The sequence below is a fragment of the Oncorhynchus mykiss genome, chromosome 18, assembly GCF_013265735.2.
Source record: "Oncorhynchus mykiss isolate Arlee chromosome 18, USDA_OmykA_1.1, whole genome shotgun sequence".
In the NCBI taxonomy this organism is placed as follows: domain Eukaryota; kingdom Metazoa; phylum Chordata; class Actinopteri; order Salmoniformes; family Salmonidae; genus Oncorhynchus; species Oncorhynchus mykiss.
In genome coordinates, this window is record NC_048582.1 from 10183028 (window position 1) to 10207065 (window position 24038).

The window sequence follows — 24038 nt, forward strand, 5'->3', positions numbered from 1 at the left end:
CACTCAGGAGGGCAATGCTTTTAAGTAGTTGATGACATGTGTGTCAGTGTTTGTTGGTTTGTACTAGTCTACAACACTATATATAATCTATATACTATAATATAACCTATATAATATATATATATACACTATAATATAAATACTATAATATAACCTATATTAACTTATATTATATAACTTATATAAAATCATCTATATACTATAATATAACATATAATATAACCTATATATCAAAATCTATATACTATAATATATATACTATAATATAACCTATAGAATATATATATATATATATATATATATATATATATATATATATATATATATATATATATATATTTATATATTACTATAACTTATATACTATAATATAACTTATATAATATAACCTATATAATATAACCTATATAATATATATATACTATAATATAGCTTATACAATATAGCCTATATAATATATATACTATAATATAACTTATATAATATAACCTATATAATATATACTATACTATAATATAACTTTTATAATATAACCTATATAATATATATATATACACTATAATATAACTTATATAATATAGCCTATATAATATAACCTATATAATATATATATATATATATATATACTATAATATAACTTATATAATATAACCTATATAATATATATACTATAATATAGCTTATCTAATATAGCCTATAAAATATATATAATATAACCTATATAATATATATACTATAATATAACTTATTAATATAACCTATATAATATATATAATATAATATAACCTATATAGTATATATATACTATAATATAACTTATATAATATAATCTATATAATATATATAATATAATCTAACCTATTTAATATATATATATATATATACAGTATACTATAATATAACTTATATAATATAGCCTATATAATATATATATACTATAATATAACTTATATAATATAGCCTATATAATATATATACTATAATATAACTTATATAATATAGCCTATATAATATATATACTATAATATAACTTATATAATATATCCTATATAATATATATAATATAATCTAACCTATTTAATATATATATATACAGTATACTATAATATAACTTATATAATATAACCTATGTAATATATATATACTATAATATAACTTATATGATATAGCCTATATAATATATATAATATAACCTATATAATATACTATAAAATAACTTAGATAATATATAAAATATCATATAACCTATATAATATATATACTATAATATAGCTTATATAATATAGCCTATATAATTTATATAATATAACCTATATAATATAACCTATATAATATATATACTATAATATAACTTATATAATATAGCCTATATAATATATATACTATAATATAACCTATATAATATATAATATAACCTATATAATATATATACTATAATATAACCTATATAATATAGCCTATATAATATATATACTATAATATAACTTATATAATATAGCCTATATAATATATATACTATAATATAACCTATATAATATAGCCTATATAATATATATACTATAATATAACCTATATAATATAGCCTATATAATATATATACTATAATATAACTTATATAATATAGCCTATATAATATATATACTATAATATAACTTATATAATATAGCCTATATAATAGCTCCCCGGGTGTTTGGATGGTTTAATGAGGCACGGTTTGTTCCAGCAGTTGTCACACGTTTTATATCTCTCTTCAAGAGCTCCATCCAATCCACATAACACTTGCTTCATCAGCTTTCAGAATGCAATTAAGAAAGGAAGGAAGCATTTTGTGGTTTGCAGTGCTTTTATAATGACCTGCCTGCTATCTCCCCAACCGAGCTGCTGAAGAACGGAAAGGTACATTACCATAATAAAGCAAATGGGATGACGTGTGTCGGCAGGTGAAGATATATTTAGGAGGACTAGCCCCCTCTTCCTCCTGGGGCCAGCCTTCTTTGGTGTTACTCTGATGTTGTCCATAAGGAATTCACTACTCAACTATTTAAAATACCAGAGGCAAATTCTTATATTCAGAGGCTAGCTGAGTGGTTGGTAACAGAGACCATTCTTATCTTTAGAGGCTAGCTGAGTGGTAGGTAACAGAGGCCATTCTTATCTTTAGAGGCTAGCTGAGTGGTTGGTAACAGAGGCCATTCTTATCTTTAGAGGCTAGCTGAGTGGTAGGCAACAGAGGCCATTCTTATCTTTATAGGCTAGCTGAGTGGTTGGTAACAGAGGCCATTCTTATCTTTAGAGGCTAGCTGAGTGGTTAGTAACAGAGGCCATTCTTATCTTTAGAGGCTAGCTTTGTGGTAGGTAACAGAGGTACAAGGTGTGTAACAGAGTACTTATCACTCACATCCAACTCATTCCCCAAAACAGGTTCACATTTCCCCTATCCTCCCCTCTCCTCTAGCCCCATCCTCCCCTCTCCTCTAGCCCCATCCTCCCCTCTCCTCTAGCACCATCCTCCCCTCTCCTCTAGCCCCATCCTCCCCTGTCCTCTAGCCCCATCCTCCCCTGTCCTCTAGCCCCATCCTCCTCTGATCTCTAGCCCCATCCTCCTCTGTCCTCTAGCCCCATCCTCCCCTCTCCTCTAGCCCCATCCTCCCCTCTCCTCTAGCCCCATCCTCCCCTCTCCTCTAGCCCCATCCTCCCCTCTCATCTAGCCCCATCCTCCCCTCTCATCTAGCCCCATCCTCCCCTGTCCTCTAGCCCCATCCTCCTCTGTCCTCTAGCCCCATCCTCCCCTCTCCTCTAGCCCATCCTCCTCTCTCCTCTAGCCCCATCCTCCTCTGTCCTCTCCTCTCTTCCTCTGTCCTTTCCTCTAGCCCCATCCTCCGCTATCATCTGTCCTTTCCTCTCCTCTAGTTCCATCCTCCTCTGTCCTTTCCTCTAGCCCCACCCTCCTCTGCCCTCTCCTCTAGCCCCATCCTCCTCTCTCCTCTAGCCCCATCCTCCTCTGTCCTCTCCTCTAGCCCCATCCTCAGCTCTCATCTGTCCTTTCCTCTCCTCTAGTTCCATCCTCCCCTCTCTTCTGTCATTTCCTCTCCTCTAGCCCCATCCTCCCCTCTAGCCCCATCCTCCCCTCTCCTCTGTCCTTTCCTCTCCTCTCCTCTGTCCTTTCCTCTCCTCTAGCCCCTTCCTCTCCTCTCCTCTAGCCCCATCCTCTCCTCTGTCCTTTCCTCTCCTCTAGCCCCATCCTTCCCTCTGTCATTTCCTCTCCTCTAGCCCCATCCTCTCCTCTGTCCTTTCCTCTCCTCTAGCCCCATCCTTCTCTCTGTCCTTTCCTCTCCTCTAGCCCCATCCTCTCCTCTCCTCTGTCCCTTCCTCTCCTGTAGCCCCATCCTCCCCTCTCCTCTGTCCTCTCCTCTCCTCTAGCCCCATCCTTCCCTCTGTCATTTCCTCTCCTGTGGCCCCATCCTCCCCTCTCCTCTCCTCTCCTCTAGCCCCATCCTCTCCTCTCCTCTGTCCTTTCCTCTCCTCTAGCCCCATCCTCCCCTCTCCTCTCCTCTCCTCTAGCCCCATCCTCCCCTCTGTCCTTTCCTCTCCTCTAGCCGCATCCTATCCTCTCCTCTGTCCTTTCCTCTCCTCTAGCCCCATCCTCCCCTCTCCTTTCCTCTCCTCTCCTCTGTCCTTTCCTCTCCTCTAGCCCCATCCCCTCCTCTCCTCTTTCCTCTCCTCTAGCCCCATCCTCTCCTCTCCTCTGTCCCTTCCTCTCCTGTAACCCCATCCTCCCCTCTCCTCTGTCCTGTCCTCTCCTCTAGCCCCATCCTCTCCTCTCCTCTTCTCTGTCCTTGCCTCTCCTCTAGCCCCATCCTCTCCTCTGTCCTTTCCTCTAGCCCAAGCCTTTCCTCTCCTCTAGCCCCATCCTTCCCTCTCCTCTCCTCTGTCCTTTCCTCTCCTCTAGCCCCATCCTTTCCTCTCCTCTGCCCTTTCCTCTCCTCTAGCCCCATCCTCCCCTCTCCTCTACTCTGTCCTTTCCTCTCCTCTAGCCCCATCCTCTCCTCTCCTCTCCTCTGCCCTTTCCTTTCCTCTCCTCTAGCCCCATCCTCTCCTCTGTCCTTTCCTCTCCTCTAGCCCCATCCTCTCCTCTCCTCTGTCCTTTCCTCTCCTCAAGCCCCATCCTCTCCTCTCCTCTGTCCTTTCCTCTCCTCTAGCCCCATCCTCTCCTCTGTCCTTTCCTCTCCTCTATTCCCATCCCCCCCTCTCCTCTACTCTGTCCTTTCCTCTCCTCTAGCCCCATCCTCTCCTCTCCTCTGCCCTTTACTTTCCTCTCCTCTGTCCTTTCCTCTCCTCTAGCCCCATCCTCTCCTCTGTCCTTTCCTCTCCTCTAGCCCCATCCTCCCCTCTCCTCTAGCCACATCCTCCTCTGTCCTCTAGACCCATCCTCCCCTCTCCTCTAGCCCATCCTCCTCTCTCCTCTAGCCCCATCCTCCTCTGTCCTCTCCTCTCCTCTCTTCCTCTGTCCTTTCCTCTAGCCCCATCCTCCGCTCTCATCTGTCCTTTCCTTTCCTCTAGCCCCATCCTCCTCTGCCCTCTCCTCTAGCCCCATCCTCCTTTCTCCTCTAGCCCCATCCTCCTCTGTCCTTTCCTCTCATCCTCTGTCCTCTCCTCTAGCCCCATCCTCCGCTCTCATCTGTCCTTTCCTCTCCTCTAGTTCCATCCTCCCCTCTGACCTTTCCTCTCCTCTAGCCCCATCCTCTCCTCTCCTCTGTCCTTTCCTCTCCTCTCCTCTGTCCTTTCCTCTCCTCTCCTCTAGCCCCTTCCTCTCCTCTCCTCTAGCCTCATCCTCCCCTCTGTCCTTTCCTCTCCTCTAGCCCAATCCTCTCCTCTGTCCCTTCCTCTCCTGTAGCCCCATCCTCCCTCTCCTCTGTCCTCTCCTCTCCTGTAGCCCCATCCTCCCCTCTCCTCTCCTCTCCTCTAGCCCCATCCTCTCCTCTCCTCTAGTCCCATCCTCCCCTCTGTCCTTTCCTCTCCTCTAGCCGCATCCTATCCTCTCCTCTGTCCTTTCCTGTCCTCTAGCCCCATCCTCCCCTCTCCTTTCCTCTCCTCTCCTCTGTCCTTTCCTCTCCTCTAGCCCCATACTCTCCTCTCCTCTGTCCTTTCCTCTCCTCTCCTCTGTCCTTTCCTCTCCTCTCCTCTGTCCTTTCCTCTCCTCTCCTCTAGCCCCTTCCTCTCCTCTCCTCTAGCCCCATCCTCCCCTCTGTCCTTTCCTCTCCTCTAGCCCCATCCTCTCCTCTCCTCTGTCCTTTCCTCTCCTCTAGCCCCATCCTCCCCTCTGTCCTTTCCTCTCCTCTAGCCGCATCCTATCCTCTCCTCTGTCCTTTCCTGTCCTCTAGCCCCATCCTCCCATCTCCTTTCCTCTCCTCTCATCTGTCCTTTCCTCTCCTCTAGCCCCATCCTCTCCTCTCCTCTGTCCTTTCCTCTCCTCTCATCTGTCCTTTCCTCTCCTCTCCTCTATCCTTTCCTCTCCTCTCCTCTAGCCCCTTCCTCTCCTCTCCTCTAGCCCCATCCTCCCCTCTGTCCTTTCCTCTCCTCTAGCCCCATCCTCTCCTCTGTCCCTTCCTCTCCTGTAGCCCCATCCTCCCTCTCCTCTGTCCTCTCCTCTAGCCCCATCCTTCCCTCTGTCATTTCCTCTCCTGTAGCCCCATGCTCCCCTCTCCTCTCTTCTAGCCCCACACTCTCCTCTCCTCTGTCCTTTCCTCTCCTCTAGCCCCATCCTCCCCTCTGTCCTTTCTTCTCATCTAGCCGCATCCTATCCTCTCCTCTGTCCTTTCCTCTCCTCTAGCCCCATCCTCCCCTCTCCTTTCCTCTCCTCTCCTCTGTCCTTTCCTCTCCTCTAGCCCCATCCTCTCCTCTCCTCTGTCCTTTCCTCTCCTCTCCCATCCTCTCCTCTGTCCCTTCCTCTCCTGTAGCCCCATCCTCCCCTCTCCTCTCCTCCCCTCTGTCCTTTCCTCTCCTCTAGCCCCATCCTCTCCTCTGACCTTTCCTCTCCTCTAGCCCCATCCTCTCCTCTCCTCTTCTCTGTCCTTTCCTCTCCTCTAGCCCCATCCTCTCCTCTGTCCTTTCCTCTAGCCCAAGCCTTTCCTCTCCTCTAGCCCAATCCTCCCCTCTCCTCTCCTCTGTCCTTTCCTCTCCTTTAGCCCCATCCTCTCCTCTCCCCTCTGTCCTTTCCTCTCCTCTAGCCCCATCCTCTCCTCTGTCCTTTCCTCTCTTCTAGCCCCATCCTTCCCTCTGTCCTTTCGTCTCCTCTAGCCCCATCCTCCCCTCTCCTCTGTCCTTTCCTCTCCTCTAGCCCATCCTCTCCTCTCCTCTGTCCCTTCCTCTCCTGTGACCCCATCCTCCCCTCTCCTCTCCTCTGTCCTTTCCTCTCCTGTAACCCCATCCTCCCCTCTGTCATTTCCTCTCCTGTAGCCCCATCCTCCCCTCTCCTCTCCTCTGTCCTTTCCTCTCCTCTAGCCCCATCCTCCCCTCCTCTGTCCTTTCCTCTCCTCTAGCCATATCCTCCCCTCTCCTTTCCTCTCCTCTCCTCTGTCCTTTCCTCTCCTCTAGCCCCATCCTCTCCTCTCCTCTGTCCTTTCCTTTCCTTTCCTCTCCCATCCTCTCGTCTGTCCTTTCCTCTCCTCTAGCCCCATCCTCTCCTCTGACCTTGCCTCTCCTCTAGCCCCATCCTCTCCTCTGTCCTTTCCTCTCCTCTAGCCCCATCCTCTCCTCTGTCCTTTCCTCTAGCCCAAGCCTTTTCTCTCCTCTAGCCCCATCCTCCCCTCTGCTCTCCTCTGTCCTTTCCTCTCCTTTAGCCCCATCCTCTCCTCTCCCCTCCTCTGTCCTTTCCTCTCCTCTAGCCCCATCCTCTCCTCTGTCCTTTCCTCTCCTCTAGCCCCATCCTCCCCTCTGTCCTTTCCTCTCCTCCAGCCCCATCCTCCCCTCTCCTCTCCTCTGTCCTTTCCTCTCCTGTAACCCCATCCTCCCCTCTGTCATTTCCTCTCCTGTAGCCCCATCCTCCCCTCTCCTCTCCTCTGTCCTTTCCTCTCCTCTAGCCCCATCCTCCCCTCTCCTCTCATCTAGCCTTAAAAACAAGAGAGGCAGATTTAGGTCTGGCCCACTCCCTCCCTCCCTCCCTCACACCGGCCAATTATAGTCCCGGGAGGCATGGATGCCTGACTCAGTCTCCTAGCAACCGGGTAAGGGATGAAACACGAGGAGGAGGCAGCTAGTGCAGCTGGCTGGATCTGGCATTGGCAGCACACGCCGCTGTGCCACCAGCCAATTACCACTCACGCTGGCAGAGGAGAATGCAGTTGCCTAGCAACCTGCACTGTAACGCTGTACATTCTTGATGGGGGTAGGGGGTGAGGTGGTTGTGAGGGGGGAGACATAGTGGAGACAGCATCGATACAGGCTGAGACCAGTGCCTAGAGCACAGCAGATAACCACTCCAGCTACACACTCCTCCATTGATAGGCTATGGTTGCCTAGCAACACACACACATACACACAACCCAGTCTCTCAGGTGGCTGAGTTGTGGTTAACTGCATTTCCTCCATTAGCTGGAGATGGACCGGGGTATCGTGGTCTCTGAGGTCATTATGGGGGCACTGGGAAAGCACTTTACAGACCAGTACTACTCACTCCTACACGTTTACTGTTACACTAGTCAATGCTGGCTCCCTTTATATGAGCAGAGAGGGAGTGTGAGAGAAAGGGAGAGATGGAAGAGACAGAGAGAGGAGGGGAGGAGGTAGGACAGAGAGGAAGAGTGTGTGGGTGTGTGTGCATGTGTGTGAGAGAAAGGGAGAGATGGAGGAGAAAGAGAGAGGAGGGGAGGAGGCAGGACAGAGAGGGAGAGCGTGTGGGTGTGTGTGAGAGAAAGGGAGATATGGAGGAGACAGAGAGAAGAGGGGAGGAGGCAGGACAGAGAGGGAGAGTGTGTGGGTGTGTGTGAGAGAAATGGAGAGATGGAGGAGACAGACAGAGGAGGGGAGGAGGCAGGACAGAGAGGGAGAGTGTGTGGGTGTGTGTGCATGTGTGTGTGAGAGAAAGGGAGAGATGGAGGAGACAGAGAGAGGAGGGGAGGAGGCAGGACAGAGAGGGAGAGTGTGTGGGTGTGTGTGAGAGAAAGGGAGAGATGGAGGAGACAGACAGAGGAGGGGAGGAGGCAGGACCGAGAGGGAGAGTGTGTGGGTGTGTGTGAGAGAAAGGGAGAGATGGAGGAGACAGAGAGAGGAGGGGAGGAGGCAGGACAGAGAGGGAGAGTGTGTGGGTGTGTGTGAGAGAAAGGGAGAGATGGAGGAGACAGAGAGAGGAGGGGAGGAGGCAGGACAGAGAGGGAGAGTGTGTGGGTGTGTGTGAGAGAAAGGGAGAGATGGAGGAGACAGAGAGAGGAGGGGAGGAGGCAGGACAGAGAGGGAGAGTGTGTGGGTGTGTGTGAGAGAAAGGGAGAGATGGAGGAGAAAGAGAGAGGAGGTGAGGAGGCAGGACAGAGAGGGAGAGTGTGTGGGTGTGTGTGAGAGAAAGGGAGAGATGGAGGAGACAGAGAGAGGAGGGGAGGAGGCAGGACAGAGAGGGAGAGTGTGTGGGTGTGTGTGAGAGAAAGGGAGAGATGGAGGAGACAGAGAGAGGAGGGGAGGAGGCAGGACAGAGAGGGAGAGTGTGTGGGTGTGTGTGAGAGAAAGGGAGAGATGGAGGAGACAGACAGAGGAGGGGAGGAGGCAGGACAGAGAGGGAGAGTGTGTGGGTGTGTGTGAGAGAAAGGGAGAGATGGAGGAGAAAGAGAGAGGAGGGGAGGAGGCAGGACAGAGAGGGAGAGTGTGTGGGTGTGTGTGAGAGAAAGGGAGAGATGGAGGAGACAGAGAGAGGAGGGGAGGAGGCAGGACAGAGAGGGAGAGTGTGTGGGTGTGTGTGAGAGAAAGGGAGAGATGGAGGAGAAAGAGAGAGGAGGGGAAGAGGCAGGACAGAGAGGGAGAGTGTGTGGGTGTGTGTGAGAGAAAGGGAGAGATGGAGGAGACAGAGAGAGGAGGGGAGGAGGCAGGACAGAGAGGGAGAGTGTGTGGGTGTGTGTGAGAGAAAGGGAGAGATGGAGGAGACAGAGAGAGGAGGGGAGGAGGCAGGACAGAGAGGGAGAGTGTGTGGGTGTGTGTGAGAGAAAGGGAGAGATGGAGGAGACAGACAGAGGAGGGGAGGAGGCAGGACAGAGAGGGAGAGTGTGTGGGTGTGTGTGAGAGAAAGGGAGAGATGGAGGAGAAAGAGAGAGGAGGGGAGGAGGCAGGACAGAGAGGGAGAGTGTGTGTGTGAGAGAAAGGGAGAGATGGAGGAGACAGAGAGAGGAGGGGAGGAGGCAGGACAGAGAGGGAGAGTGTGTGGGTGTGTGTGAGAGAAAGGGAGAGATGGAGGAGACAGAGAGAGGAGGGGAGGAGGCAGGACAGAGAGGGACGTGTTTGACTCTTCCCCTCTTCAAAATCGAATTGCACAATTCCTTATCTGCGTTGAAAACTCCATTCATAAAACTCACTGCAGGGACGTGTAATTTACACAAAGTCTGCTTGATTCCAGCTCTACTGTGAATCTCTTCTCTATCAGTCATGTATGGGAATAACAAGTGAAGAAAAGAGGGGTTTGAGTACCACCGTCTCTTAAGTCATGCCCTGATGATTGAACGAGTGGAGGCCCATGGCACTATGTCTCAGACTGAAGTGTTCCTACCTCTCCTCCTCAGTGCTCGGTCCCTGTCTTGGTGCTGTCACTAAAGTAACTATTTCAGCTAGCTATAACAGTGACCCTGTGCTTTTAGAGTCAGCATGTCACGTAACAGTACAGGTGGACTGAGATGTTCCTACCTCTCCTCCTCAGTGCTCGGTCCCTGTCTTGGTGCTTTATGTCTCTGAGTGACTAAAACACGTGTTCCAGCTATATCCCTCACGCTCGTTCACGTGTTCCAGCTATATCCCTCACGCTCGTTCACGTGTTCCAGTTATATCCCTCACGCTCGTTCACGTGTTCCAGCTATATCCCTCACTCTCTTTCACGTGTTCCAGCTATATCCCTCGCGCTCGTTCACGTGTTCCAGCTATATCCCTCACTCTCTTTCACGTGTTCCAGCTATATCCCTCACTCTCTTTCACGTGTTCCAGCTATATCCCTCACGCTCGTTCACGTGTTCCAGCTATATCCCTCACTCTCTTTCACGTGTTCCAGCTATATCCCTCACTCTCTTTCACGTGTTCCAGCTATATCCCTCACGCTCGTTCACGTGTTCCAGCTATATCCCTCACTCTCGTTCACGTGTTCCAGCTATATCCCTCACGCTCGTTCATGTGTTCCAGCTATATCCCTCACGCTCGTTCACGTGTTCCAGCTATATCCCTCACGCTCGTTCACGTGTTCCAGCTATATCCCTCACGCTCGTTCACGTGTTCCAGCTATATCCCTCACGCTCGTTCACGTGTTCCAGCTATATCCCTCACGCTCGTTCACGTGTTCAAGCTATATCCCTCACTCTCTTTCACGTGTTTCAGCTATATCCCTCACTCTCTTTCACGTGTTTCAGCTATATCCCTCACTCTCTTTCATGTGTTTCATTGACCACATACTACTCAAAATGCATGGCCGATGCATAGCTTCATTCTAAATGGGAAGCTAGTGTGGATATTGGAGCAGACCAGTTGAGGCTGTAGAACTGACATGGAGCATTAGAGTCGGGGTCCATTCCATTTCAATTCAGGAAGTGAACTAAAATTCTAATTCTCCTCAATGCCTTTCAATAAGATTTTTTTTTGGTTTGCTTTATTTTTTGAATTGACTAGAATTGAAATGGAATTGACCACAAACCTGGTTATAATACAGGTGTTTGAGAAGTGGCAGATTTAGCCTATAGAAAGAGTACGTAGAGGGATATGGGGCGGCAGACTAAAATAAACTGGGAAACCACGGCTTATCCAGGTCAATCCATCAATCACAGGGCAGTTAGTCACTCAGCGGACAGTTTCCTGACAGAGGTGTGAGTGGTTTGGGATTGAGATTGAGGAGAGTGAGAATTATGGCCATTTCCCCCTCTGGAAATCTGCTGAGGAAGTAGTGTGGTAACCTTGAGAAAGAATACTGATAGCAGAGTATACTGAGGGCCCTGGCAGCGCTGAACAGTACTGAAGTACTCATTTTGGCTGCTGGTGCCAGCACTCTAAGTTTAGGTGGTAATTATATTTTAGGGCCAATATTCTGTAATTGGTACTCAAGCAGTTAAACATTTGAGGAGCCAGTGAGCACTGGCCCAGGGTCAGGGTGAGGGTTAGGGTGAGGGTTTAGGGTGAAGGTCAGGGTTAGGGTTAGGGTCAGGATCAGGGTGAGGGTCAGGGTCAGGGTTAGGGTCAGGGTCAGGGTGAGGGTCAGGGTTAGGGTCAGGGTTAGACGGGGAAGAGGATGAAGAGGCTGAGTAGGGTTAGGGTCAGGGTTAAGGTTAGGGTTAGACGAGGAAGAGGATGAAGAGGCTGAGTAGGATTAGGGTTAGGGTGAGGGTCAGGGTTAGACGAGGAAGAGGATGAAGAGGGTTAGGGTGAGGGTCAGGGTTAGATGAGGAAGAGGATGAAGAGGCTGAGTAGGGTTAGGGTCAGGGTTAGGGTTAGGGTCAGGGTTAGACGGGGAATAGGATGAAGAGGCTGAGTAGGAGGTAGAGGATGATAAAGAAGATCTGTTCTTTAACTGATAAATGAGGCTCCATTAACAGAAAAGGCCATGATGAGTACCAGGTATGATTAAAGAGAACCTGAGATAAAAGTCAGAAACAGGAAACATGGATGGATGAGGGATGTCTAAGAAGGTAATGTATTATGTGTATTAGTTCTGATGGTGTTGGTCTGGTGGTCTAGTCTGTCTGAGAGCTCGCCCTGCCTGTTAACGACTCAGATGATCTACCTCTTTGATAAATGATACTTATGTTTTCAGATTAAGTGAGCAGTATTTCCCTGGGATGAAGTGAGCAGTATTTCCCTGGGATGAAGTGAGCAGTATTTCCCTGGGATGAAGTGAGCAGTATTTCTATATAAATACATTTGATTTGATTTGATATTTCCCTGAGCAAAAGTGAGCAGTATTTCCCTGAGCAAAAGTGAACAGTATTTCCCTGAGCAAAAGTGAGCAGTATTTCCCTAATATTTATTTCCTATCACATACTTAATTAAGCTTGCCTAGTGCAGTGGGATGGAACAGAAGAGTCCCAAAAGTGCCATCCATTTGGTATTCAAGGCAGGCTCAATCTGATGCTCAAAGTATCTGAAATAAAAACCAATGCAATTCCGACTGTGCTGTAGACTGCAGAGTAGTGCTGATGAGTGTCACCTGTGTGTGTCCTCTGGTGTGCCTTGAGATGGGAGCTCTTGGTGTAGACCTTCCTGCAGCCGTTAAACTGGCAACGGTGGACCCTCTTCTTGTTCTCAGAGATACCCCCCACGCCCATCACACACGTGCCCCCCTGCTCGCCGTCGCTGTGCCCGCCTGTGGTGTCACGCCTTGTGGGCAGCGGTGGCGCGTCTGTCGCTGCCAGCATGGCGGAGCTCAGCCCCACCTTCCTCGCTACCAGTTTGAGAGTGAGCGTGCCGTCCGCGGACGCTGTCAGAGTCTGGTGGGGGTCGGGCTTGACCAGGTGGCGTCCCAGCTCCGGGGACGAGGGCGGCGTCAGGGAGGTGACGGCGCTCAACTGGGCTGGGTGTACCCCTCCCCCTCCAGACCCTAACCCCATCCCGTCTCTAAGTTTGGCAGACTTCAAGGCCCCAGAGAGGTGCTTCCGAGAGGGGCAGAGCAGGGGCGGTAGAGGAGGGCTGGGGGGGTCCGGGAGGCTGGGGAGGAGGGGGTCTAGTAGTTCTTCTTCACTGTCCTCCTTCAGGTAGGCCGGGGTGAGCAGGCAGTCAAGCTCCTCGTCAAAGAGGTCCGACAGCCTCTTGGGCTCCGTCTGTAGGTAACGCTCCAACTCCAGGCATGTCTGAAGGGAGAAGGGAGAGACAGGGGTCAGACTCACACATAAACCCTATGTCTTAACACTGATATACAGGTACTCGTATAGTGGTACTGCTATTCCCAGACTGGTGTACTCATAACCTTGGCTGAAGCACATGCTACATAGAATCACTACAGTGCAGATTTCAGTGGAATAATGGAATACTGTGCTGCTGATGGTGAACATCCCTCTAAAGCTGAGTGGATATTTCCTGTTCGGATTGGTTCACTAGATCACATCATTCAATTAAAACAACCTGACAACTCCCATAATTACTACACCAGTCAGAGCTGGGTGATATGTGGAGCTCTCTCATCAACTGATATAATGTATCCAAGTGAGCGGGCAACTAAGGCAATTGATTGATGAATAGCTCACCCCTGATGCCCTCAATTTCCCTTTGTGCCCACCACAGGAGGTTGGTAGCACCATAATTGGGGAGGACGGGCTCGTGGTAATGACTGGAGCGGAATCAGAGGAATGGTATCAAATACATCAAACACATGGATGCCATTCCGTTTGATGCCGTCCTCCCCTCAGCAGCCTCCTGTGGAGCCCACTCCCATACCCTATCATTCTGTATGTCTTTGTGACTGTATACAGGTAGATCAGAGAAGGCACATCCCTGATTGGCAGATGAGTGACCACCCTGATTAGAAGCACCTGCTGCTCATTGGTTGTTCACCTGTGTTCCCTCCAAATGCCGAAACGTCTGTGTACGCTGTCCCCTGATGCAGTGAAAATCCTTTAAAAAAACACATTTTATGCGACATCTTTTTGAGTGTGGACCCATCATACCTTTTTATATACATGGAGAAAGACTGCTGCTGTATTTTTAGAACCCCAGGGAGGATAGTAGATGGTGGAACCAGCCCCACATTACCAGGCCTGGCAGCTCTGCAGAGATGGCTCATTACACACAGATTGATTACAATGGCTGGAGTGGGGAGAGGAGCCCTGAACCGACTAACCTCTCTCTCTCTCTCTCTCTCTCTCTCACACACACACAGGTCTCTCTTTATTGAGCACAGATAAGCCACGTGTGCAGTTTTACAACCCTCAGATAGGGGAGAGGACAGATTTATTAAGTCATCAGTCTAGGGATTTCCTTCTGCTTTGGCCGTATGCTAAAATAACGGAATATTCCATCATGAACCACCTGCATATACCTAGTAGACCAACTCCATCAGACAAAGCCTGGCTCTCTGTTCAAGAGGGGACGTGTTGGGTTGGAGATATAGGGACGCTGTTCAGACGCTGTTCAGCACAGCAGTGCTCTCCGCACAAAACCATAAAGGCGTTTTGTCTGACGGCAGGGCCCCCCCCTCCCTCCTCCTCCTCCTCTCTCTTTCTCTCTGATAGCTGTGAGTTGTGTTTGGCATGTAGAGGCTAAAGTACTCTGACAGTGGCAATGGGAGAAAACAGCCCTGCCGCCGGGCCCTTGTACTAACCATTTCAACTGAGCCAGAGGAGAATGACAGACAGCTCCATTATGGAGGTGGAGGGTGTACAGACGGCATCCATCTGACAGATGAAGTTCATATAACTCTTGTTTCTGTGTTCTGCACTCTAAAAATACTACAGTCCTTTATTATTTGTATCTGTTGCTAGGTGATACTTTTTTTGGGGCGGGGGGGCTGTTAAACTAATTAGCATATTAACGTAAAGTGGTAAGCACCCCCAAGAGTGTCTATAGAGAAATGCTGTGGAAATGTCTCTCTTACCTGTTATAATGGGGACTTATTTTAAGATGCTTTTAAAAAATAACCTTTTCCGTAGGTTTACTGCTCCCTTGATTGCTGCGGTCATTGTAAAATGTAATTGGAATGAACTGAATTTACGAGAGAGGCAATTTAAGTGTTGGCGACATTAAGATGTGATAAGAAAATGGTTTCAATCTTCACTGAATTCAAAAGGGAGAACAATCATCCATACAGCCATTGGTCACTGTCTGAGTCTGCTAACACTAGTGAGCTCAATATGCTCATGCAGTGTATAGTTCATGATGTGGACATGTTCAGCTTTCATGACTCATTTCAAGCTATTTCCCTCCCTCCCCCCCTCCCTCTCTCTCCCCCCCCTCCCTCCCTCCCTCCCTCTCTCCCCCCCCCTCCCTCCCTCCCTCCCCCCCCCCCCCCCAGTTCATGATGTGGACATGTTCAGCTTTCATGACTCATTTCAAGCTATTTCCCTCCCTCCCCTCTCCCTCCCTCTCTCCCCCCCTCCCTCCCTCCCCTCCCTCATGGGGTTATGAGTAAAGAAAGAAAGAGGGGGAAGTAAAAATGGATGAGGAAGAGAGATGGCTGAAGAGGGAGGAGGGGAAAAGAGATGGAGAGAGAGACATGAGGGACAGAAATGAGGTATGGAAGAGAAACAGATGGATGAAGGAGGGGCTGAAGAAAACCGAGAATAACCGGGGGTGCGAAGGTGTGAAAAAAGGGGAGACCGAGAGCGAGAGAGGGAGCGAGGGTGTGAAAAAAGGGGAGGCCGAGAGCGAGAGAGGGAGCGAGGGCTTGCCTTGGCTCTCACAGTGGGAAGTAAAACCAATCCTGGGCCTGTGACATTCACCGTAACGGTATCCTCACAGCAGGCTAACTAACATAGGTCCAGTAGCCTTGCACTCTGAATACCCATCTCAGGGAAAGGAGAGATGAGACTGTACTCTGAATACCCACCTCAGGGAAAGGTGGGATGAGACTGTACTCTGAATACCCACCTCAGGGAAAGGAGAGATGAGACTGTACTCTGAATACCCACCTCAGGGAAAGGTGGGATGAGACTGTACTCTGAATACCCACCTCAGGGAAAGGAGAGATGAGACTGTACTCTGAATACCCACCTCAGGGAAAGGTGGGATGAGACTGCACTGTAGCGGTTCCGTATCAGTAAGTGTAGGTCTCTAACCAGTACAGCCAGAAGAGGACTGGTCTCCCCTCTGAGACTGGTTCTTCTCTAACCAGTACAGCCAGAAGAGAACTGGTCACCCCTCTGAGACTGGTTCCTCTCTACCTGGTACAGCCAGAAGAGAACTGGCCACCACTCTGAGACTGGTTCTTCTCTACCCAGTACAGCCAGAAGAGGACTGGTCACCCCTCTGAGACTGGTTCCTCTCTACCTGGTACAGCCAGAAGAGAACTGGCCACCCCTCTGAGACTGGTTCCTCTCTACCCAGTACAGCCAGAAGAGGACTGGTCTCCCCTCTGAGACTGGTTCCCCTCTACCCGGTACAGCCAGAAGAGGACTGATCTCCCCTCTGAGACTGGTTCCTCTCTACCTGGTACAGCCAGAAGAGGACTGATCTCCCCTCTGAGACTGATTTCTCTCTACCTGGTATGCTGATGTAAAAAGGGCTTTATGAAACACATTAGATGTATTGAATGTGAGTGTAGGTCAGTGATGTCAGGTGATCAGTGTTGAGGAGGAGACTGTATGCCAGTGGAGAGGTTTAAAAGCATTATGATTGGTGTGAGATAAGCATGGGCTAGAAGGACTTTCCACCATATTTCTTACAACTTTCCTTTTAAACCCAGGAAGGGAAGTGAACAGTGCACACTTTAGTCAAGGGTTAGAGAATTGGGATGCAGACAGGGTGTCTGAGGAGTTTATTGGAAGGTAGAAGATGGAGAGAAGATGGAGGGCTGGGAGAGACAGCAGACTCTCTCTCTCACTAAAGGAATGTTGTTCAAGAGGAGTTATTCAGAATTTTCTTCACTTGTCTGTGTATCTTTCTCTGCAATGTGTGTGGTTTTCCTCTCTTTGTCAGGTTTAAAAGCAGTGCTCTGGCATCCCTCGGAGGCTGATTCCTTCCAAAGGGCAAGATGGGGCGGCAGGTAGCCTAGTGGTTAGAGTGTTGGACTAGTAACCAAAAGGTTGGAAGATCGAATCCCTGAGCTGACAAGGTAAAAATCTGTTGTTCTGCCCCTGAACAAGGCAGTTAACTCACTGTTCCTACACAGTCATTGAAAATAAGAATTTGTTCTTAACTGACTTGCCTAGTTAAATAAAGGTAAAACAAAAGATAGAGGACTTAACAGGCCACTTGGACTGACAGAATAATTGACTGACACGGATCTAAAAAGTCAACATGGATCGTCTCCACACAAAGATGTCTTTAAGTCTCTCAGGTTTAAAGCAGACTCCTTTTCTATGCATGACTTAAAAGAAAAGAGAAACCCTCTTTGGACCGCCAAGTTGGAGCAGAACTGAGGAGAAGTTATCCAATGACCTGCTGCACAAGCAAAGTTGTCCAAAGATGGATCTTTCCACTCCAACCTGGCGGTCCATTTAGTGCTATCAGTGAAGACATGCCCACAGCCAACAGTTGGATTCAGCCATGACCCTGTCTGAGTCAGCATGTTGGGCAAACAAACGTTCCGTGATATGACATTTTACTGCCATGATAACAAAGCCTTTGGGCGGAGCTGAGCTGTGTGTTAGTGAGTTAGTCACCAAGCCACCAGGGATATTATTTATGGCTGGAGAACTGACCTGTTTCTCTCTGCCCCATGGCAAAATGTGTTGAACAAACCCCTCAATGGCTATCCAGTATTCTTATGCTTGACAGAGGCTCTCTCCAATACTAGTTTTTGTTTCCTTTCTCACACCAAGCTAGTCAGTGGTTTACCCAGACAGAGTGAGTCATGTGTCACACGCTGAAGTGAGAGCAGCTCAGAATAGCAGAGTGAAATAGGCAGCGAGAGCAAAACACCACAGAGCCAATCGTCAGGCTGGGGTGAACGATACAGATAACAACGTTGTTCCCCTATATATTTCCTATCTAACTGATACATATAGTAGCGTATCCTGCCTCTGTCTTAGCCTCTACCACTGCAGTACAACTGTTACCTCATCTATCTCAACACAGCCTTCCCCCAATATTAATTCCCACCCACATGGGCACCACAGTGCCCTCCCTGCAGATAGCAAGCCTGCCAACACAGGCTATCCCTCCTCTCGCCCCCTTTAGCATCCCTCCCCTCAGCCCAGCACACAGCATGTCATTAGTATCAAAGTGCTAGCTAAGCTACCACCCACAGTTGGCTGCCTGGCTAAGTGCTGGAGAGGCTGGTAAAAACACAGGTTAGCCTATAAAAACACACAGATTTCATAGACCCCTGACTTGAGGCCAGAACACAAGACACTTAAGTGAGATAAGGTGGATAGGGGTCATTAATGTTGTGAAGATTTAATCCTGTTGCTTCAATTATTTGCCTGTTAGTGGCCAGCCTGTTAGCTTGCACGATTCTTGCCATTCTCCTTCGACCTCTCATCAACGAGCTGTTTTCACCCACAGAACTGCCGCTGACTGGATGTTTTTTGTTTGTCGCACAATTTTCGGTGGACCCTAGAGAGTCCGTGGGAGATAACCATTTTCGTGAACAGGGTGGTGTACCTAATAAACTGTATAGTGGCATCACTATTAGCTCCATGAAATCTGCAACGACATGGGTCATCTGTCAAGTCAGGTGCCTGTTCTGTCTACCAATGAGAAGCTTTGATGTGCTGCCTCACTCTGATGTGACACCAGCCAAATGACTATTCTCCAGCAGCCTGACTCAAGCAGAATCGTTTGGTCGCCTGGCTCCATTCCTGTGTGTGGGTGTGTGTGTGTGACCCTCCCAGAGGGTGATTTATGACTTCGCTGAGCAATACTTAGAAATGTCCCCCCTGCCTCCCCATATCCTATCACCTTCCCCATGCTCCTCAGCCCCTCTCCTCCTGCCTGCACCTGCACTGAATGCCACCTCAGCCAGGTGAAGATCTAAGAAGCTGTAGAGAACAGAGAGATACACTGCATGACCAAAAGCATGTGGACACCTGCTCGTCGAACATCTCATTCCAAAATCATTGGCATTAATATGGACTTGGTCCCCCCCTTTTCTGCTATAACAGCCTCCACTCTTCTGGGAGGGCTTTCCACTAGGTGTTGGAACATTGCTGCTGGGACTTGCTTCCATTCAACCACAAGAGCATTAGTGAGGTCGGGCACTGATGTTGGGCGATTAGGCCCGGCTCGCAGTCAGCGTTCAAATTCATCCCAAAGGTGTTTGATGGGGTTGAGGTCAGGGCTCCACACGGATCTCAACTCTTTCTGTATGGACCTCGCTTTTTACATGGGGGCATTGTCATGCTGAAACAGGAAAAGGCCTTCACCAAACTGTTGCCACAAAGTTGGAAGCACAGAATCGCCTACAATGTCATTGTATGCTGTAGCGTTAAGATTTCCCTTCACGGGCCTAGCCCGAACCATGAAAAACAGCACCAGACCATTATTCCTCTTCCACCAAACTTTGCAGTTGGCACTATACATTGGGACAGGTTGCCAAACCCAGATTCTGCCATTGGAGTGATGAATCACGCTTCACCATCTGTCGGATTGCCAGATGGTGAAGCGTGATTCATCACTCCAATGGCAGCCGACGCTTGCCATTGTGCATGGTAATCTTAGGCTTGTGTGGGACTGCTCGGCCATGGAAACCCATTTCATGAAGCTCCCGACGAACAGTTATTGTGCTGACGTTGCTTCCAGAGGCAGTTTGGAACTCGGTAGTGAGTGTTGCAACTGAGGACAGACGATTCTTATGCACTACACGCTTCAGCACTCGGCAGTCCTGTTCTGTGAGCATGTGTGGCCTACCACTTCGTGGCAGAGCCGTTGTTGCTCCTAGACGTTTCTCCTAGATGTTTCTACTCCTAGACGTTGCTCTTAAACATTTCTAGAATAACAGCATTTACAGTTGCCTGGGGCAGCTATAGCAGGGCCGGAATTTGACAAACTGACTTCATGGAGAGGTGGCATCCAATGAAGGTTCCACGTTGAAATTCACAGATTTCTTCATTAAGGCCATTCTACTGGCAATGTTTGTCTATGGAGATTGCATGGCAATGTGTTCGATTTTATACACCTGTCAACAACAGGTGTGGCTGAAATAGCTGAATCCACTAATTTGAGGTGGTGTCCACATACTTTTGTAAATATAGTTTGCTAGCAGCAGCACAGGCTTGACTGACTTGACTGTTCACAGGAAAGAAGACAGTACTCCATTTTCCATACTGATCTGAGTGAGAGAACACTTAGACTATAGCCTCTGTTTATTACCATTTTTAAACTACTGAGCCGAGCCTAAACAAATATTTCACATTCATTTTTTTTATTTTATTTAACCTTTATTTAACTAGGATAGTCAGTTAAGAACAAATGTATATTTACAATGACGGCCTACACCGGCCAAACCCAGACGACGCTGGGCCAATTATGTGCCGCCCTATGGCGGTTAGGGTTGCAAAGGGATTAGGGTTGCAAAGGGTCGGAAAATTCTTGGGGATAGTTTAACCAAAATATGCTACAATTCAATGGAATTGCATTCTTCCATCACATGTACAGCTGATTCTCAAGATCTTGCACACTAATGAGATGCTATTGAGCCCACACTACTACCTTGTCAGAGCCAAGGACTACATGCTTTCTGGTACATTGTGATTACAATACTGGGTGGGGTGAATATATTTTATATGACATACATCATTTTTAGTTAACTAGTATATAGTAGCCTACAGCAAAGTGTGTTTAAATCATTTCTAACTTGTTAACAATTTCTGCTAATTAGTTTTTGCTACCATGTGGGTTTTAGCTTGTTTGAGCCTGCTAACTGAGGAGTGTTAATTCACCTGTTTCCATACATGCTTCATTTAAAACATTTATCTTACAAAGGAGTTGTTTAATCTAACTGTTTAACTATTTATCTGTACATGGAATTGTATGTTTTTTTTTAACTAATTTTTTCCTAATCTTTACAGGAAAATGCCACGGTACTATCTGATGTGTGGAGACATTTCACTGCAGCTAATGTAGAAGGAAAAGCTATGTATATTTGCAAATACTGTGACAAATCATAGGTGAAGAATGCAACAAAGATGCAGAATCATCTGGCCAAGTGCATAAAGTTCCCTCAGCGCTCACAACAAGCAACGTCTGACAGAAGTCCCTCTACTTCTATTCGAGGTGAAAATGATGGATCAGACACCTTATCGATAGCAACAGCTCATGCCCTCCTGGAATCAGACACCTTATCGATAACAACAGCTCATGTCCTCCTGGAATCAGACACCTTATCGATAACAACAGCTCATGTCCTCCTGGAATCAGACACCTTATCGATAACAACAGCTCATGTCCTCCTGGAATCATAAGTTTCTTTACTCAATGGAGGAACGTAGTCAGAGAAATGCTAATGAATGTCTTGCTCGAGCTGTGTATGCAACTGGTTCACCTCTGATGCTCACAGGAAATGTGTATTGGAAGAGATTTCTGAATGTTCTTGGCCCAGCATACACCCCTCCAACCAGACATGCTTTATCTACTAATTTGCTGGATGCAGAGTTCAAGTGAAGGTCAAGCAAATCATAGAGAAAGCAGCTTATATTGCAATCATCTCTGAGAAGTGGTCGAATGTTCATGGGCAAGGAATAATTAACTACATCATCTCCACCCCTCAACCAGTATTCTACAAGAGCACAGACACAAGGGACAACAGACACATCGGTCTCTTCATTGCAGATGGGCTGAGATGGGCAGTCATCAATGACCTTGGACCACAGAAGGTATATTTGCATTGGTGACAGACAATGCTGCGAACATGAAGACTGCTTGGTCTAAAGTGGAGAAGTCCTACCCTCACATCACACCCATTGGCTGTGCTGCTCATGCATTGAATCTGCTCCTCAAGGACATCATGGCACTGAAAACAATGGATACACTCTACAAGAGAGCCAAGGAAATGGTTAGGTATTTGAAGGGTTATCAAGTTATAGCAGCAATCTAGCTCACCAAGCAAAGTGAGAAGAATAAGAGCACCACATTGAAGCTGCCCAGCAACACCCATTGGGGTGGTGTTGTCATCATGTTTGACAGTCTCCTGGAGGGGAAGGAGTCTCTCCAAGAAATGGCCATATCACAGTCTGCCGATATGGACAGCCCCATCAAGAGGATCCTCGTGGATGATGTATTTTGGGAGAGAGTGGTAAGTAGCCTGAAACTCCTGAAAACTATAGCAGTAGCCATTGCATGGATTGAGGGAGACAATGCCATCCTGTCTGATGTTCAGACTCTGCTTGCAGATGTAAGAGAATAAATCCGTACTGTCCTGCCCACTTCACTGTTGCTCCAAGCAGAGGAAACTGCAGTTCTGAAATACATCAAAAGCATGAAGACTTCTGCCTGAAACCCATACATGCTGCAGCGTAGATGTTGGACCCCAAGTATGCTGGCAAGAGCATCCTGTCTAGTGCAGAGCTCAACAAGGCCTATGGTGTCATCACTACCATATCTCACCACCTTGGCCTGGATGAGGGAAAGGTTATTGGCAGTCTGGCGAAGTACACTTTCAAGCAAGGGATTTGGGATGGAGATATGACATAAGCAATATGACAGTCGTGCCAACATATCTCATCAGCTACCTGGTGGAAGGGACTTTGTGGATCTGAGGCTCTTTCCCCTGTTGCCTCCATCATCCTCCAAATCCCACAAACATCATCCACCTCAGAGCTCAACTGGTCCTTGTTTGGGAACACAAACCAAAGCACGCAACAGGCTGACCAATACAAGGGTTGAAAAATTGGTGGCCACCCGGGCAAATTTGAGGCTTTTTGAGCCTGACAACGAGCCATCCTCAACAAGGTTGGAAAGTGACAGTGAAGATGAGGCCTCAGAGTCTGATTTTCAAGAGGTGGACATTGAGGAGGTCCAGGGAGAAGACATGGAAGCATCATTTTTTTTTTAGGGAGATGCGAAGGATCATTGGGGATCATTCAATATTCCCTTTCTTTTGTTAAGTGAAATCATCCCATGTGAAGAGTCAACTCATTTAATTAAAGTTAAATTCTTAACTAAACAGTTTTTAATATTTCTATTGGAAGGATTTAATCATTTGCAATCATGTCTACTTATGATAAGGTAAAAGGTTTATGTTTCTTTCTCCATATGATATGGTAAATATATCCAATGCGAAAACATCTATATTTAAATGGTATTAATTAGCATATATTTCCATTATTTCCCATATATTCCCATTAATTCCCACGGAAAGTTTCCACCTCTGAATATTCCCCAAAATGTGCAAACCCTAGTTGTGATACAGCCTGGATTTGAACAAGGGTGTCTGTAGTGATGCCTCTAGCACTGAGATGCAGTGCCTTAGACCGCTGTGCCACTCTGGATCCATGGGGTGGTAGAGGTTGGGTTCAGCGAGATCTAACACCTTCTGCCACCACTTAAGAGGCGTTAGAGACCGGTGCAGCCAAGCAGAGCAGAGATGTGAGATAATTACACACACACAGCCCTTATCAGACGACATTACCCTCACAATATAATCTCCCAGATCCTTCAGGGCAGGTTTAAAGGGCTTTGCTCCCAGATCCGCCAGGGCAGGTATAAAGGGCTTTGCTCCCAGATCCGCCAGGACAGGTTTAAAGGGCTTGGCGCCCAGATCATTTAGTGCAGGTTTAAAGGGCTTGGCTCCCAGATCCGCCAGGGCAGGTATAAAGGGCTTTGCTCCCAGATCCGCCAGGACAGGTTTAAAGGGCTTGGCGCCCAGATCATTTAGTGCAGGTTTAAAGGGCTTGGCTCCCAGATCATTTAGTGCAGGTTTAAAGGGCTTGGCTCCCAGATCATTTAGTGCAGGTTTAAAGGGCTTGGCTCCCAGATCATTTAGTGCAGGTTTAAAGGGCTTGGCTCCCAGATCATTCAGTGCAGGTTTAAAGGGCTTGGCTCCCAGATCATTCAGTGCAGGTTTAAAGGGCTTGGCTCCCAGATCATTCAGTGCAGGTTTAAAGGGCTTGGCAAGCATGGTTCCTGATGATGACACACTTCAGCCGGCTGTTCAAGCCAAAGCGCTCACCCCATGTACCCGGATCAGTCAACAACATTAAACATTCATTTGGTGGAATTAAAATGTCGATTTGTGGCCTCTCCCTGAAACCTGCTTACCAGGAAGGTCTGAATAATGTCCATAGACA

At 47.6% G+C, this 24038-nt stretch overlaps 1 protein-coding gene across 1 annotated transcript in view; it reads right to left on the reverse strand.

Annotated features, from left to right (window-relative positions):
- The window catches only part of LOC110516308 (Krueppel-like factor 7), a 54391-nt gene that overhangs the window by 7537 nt on the left and 22816 nt on the right, over positions 1–24038 (reverse strand). Inside the window, exon 2 of the mRNA XM_036951774.1 lies at positions 12371–13010. Within this exon, the coding sequence (XP_036807669.1) occupies positions 12371–13010 (640 nt within the window). The remainder of the gene's footprint in view (positions 1–12370; positions 13011–24038) is intronic.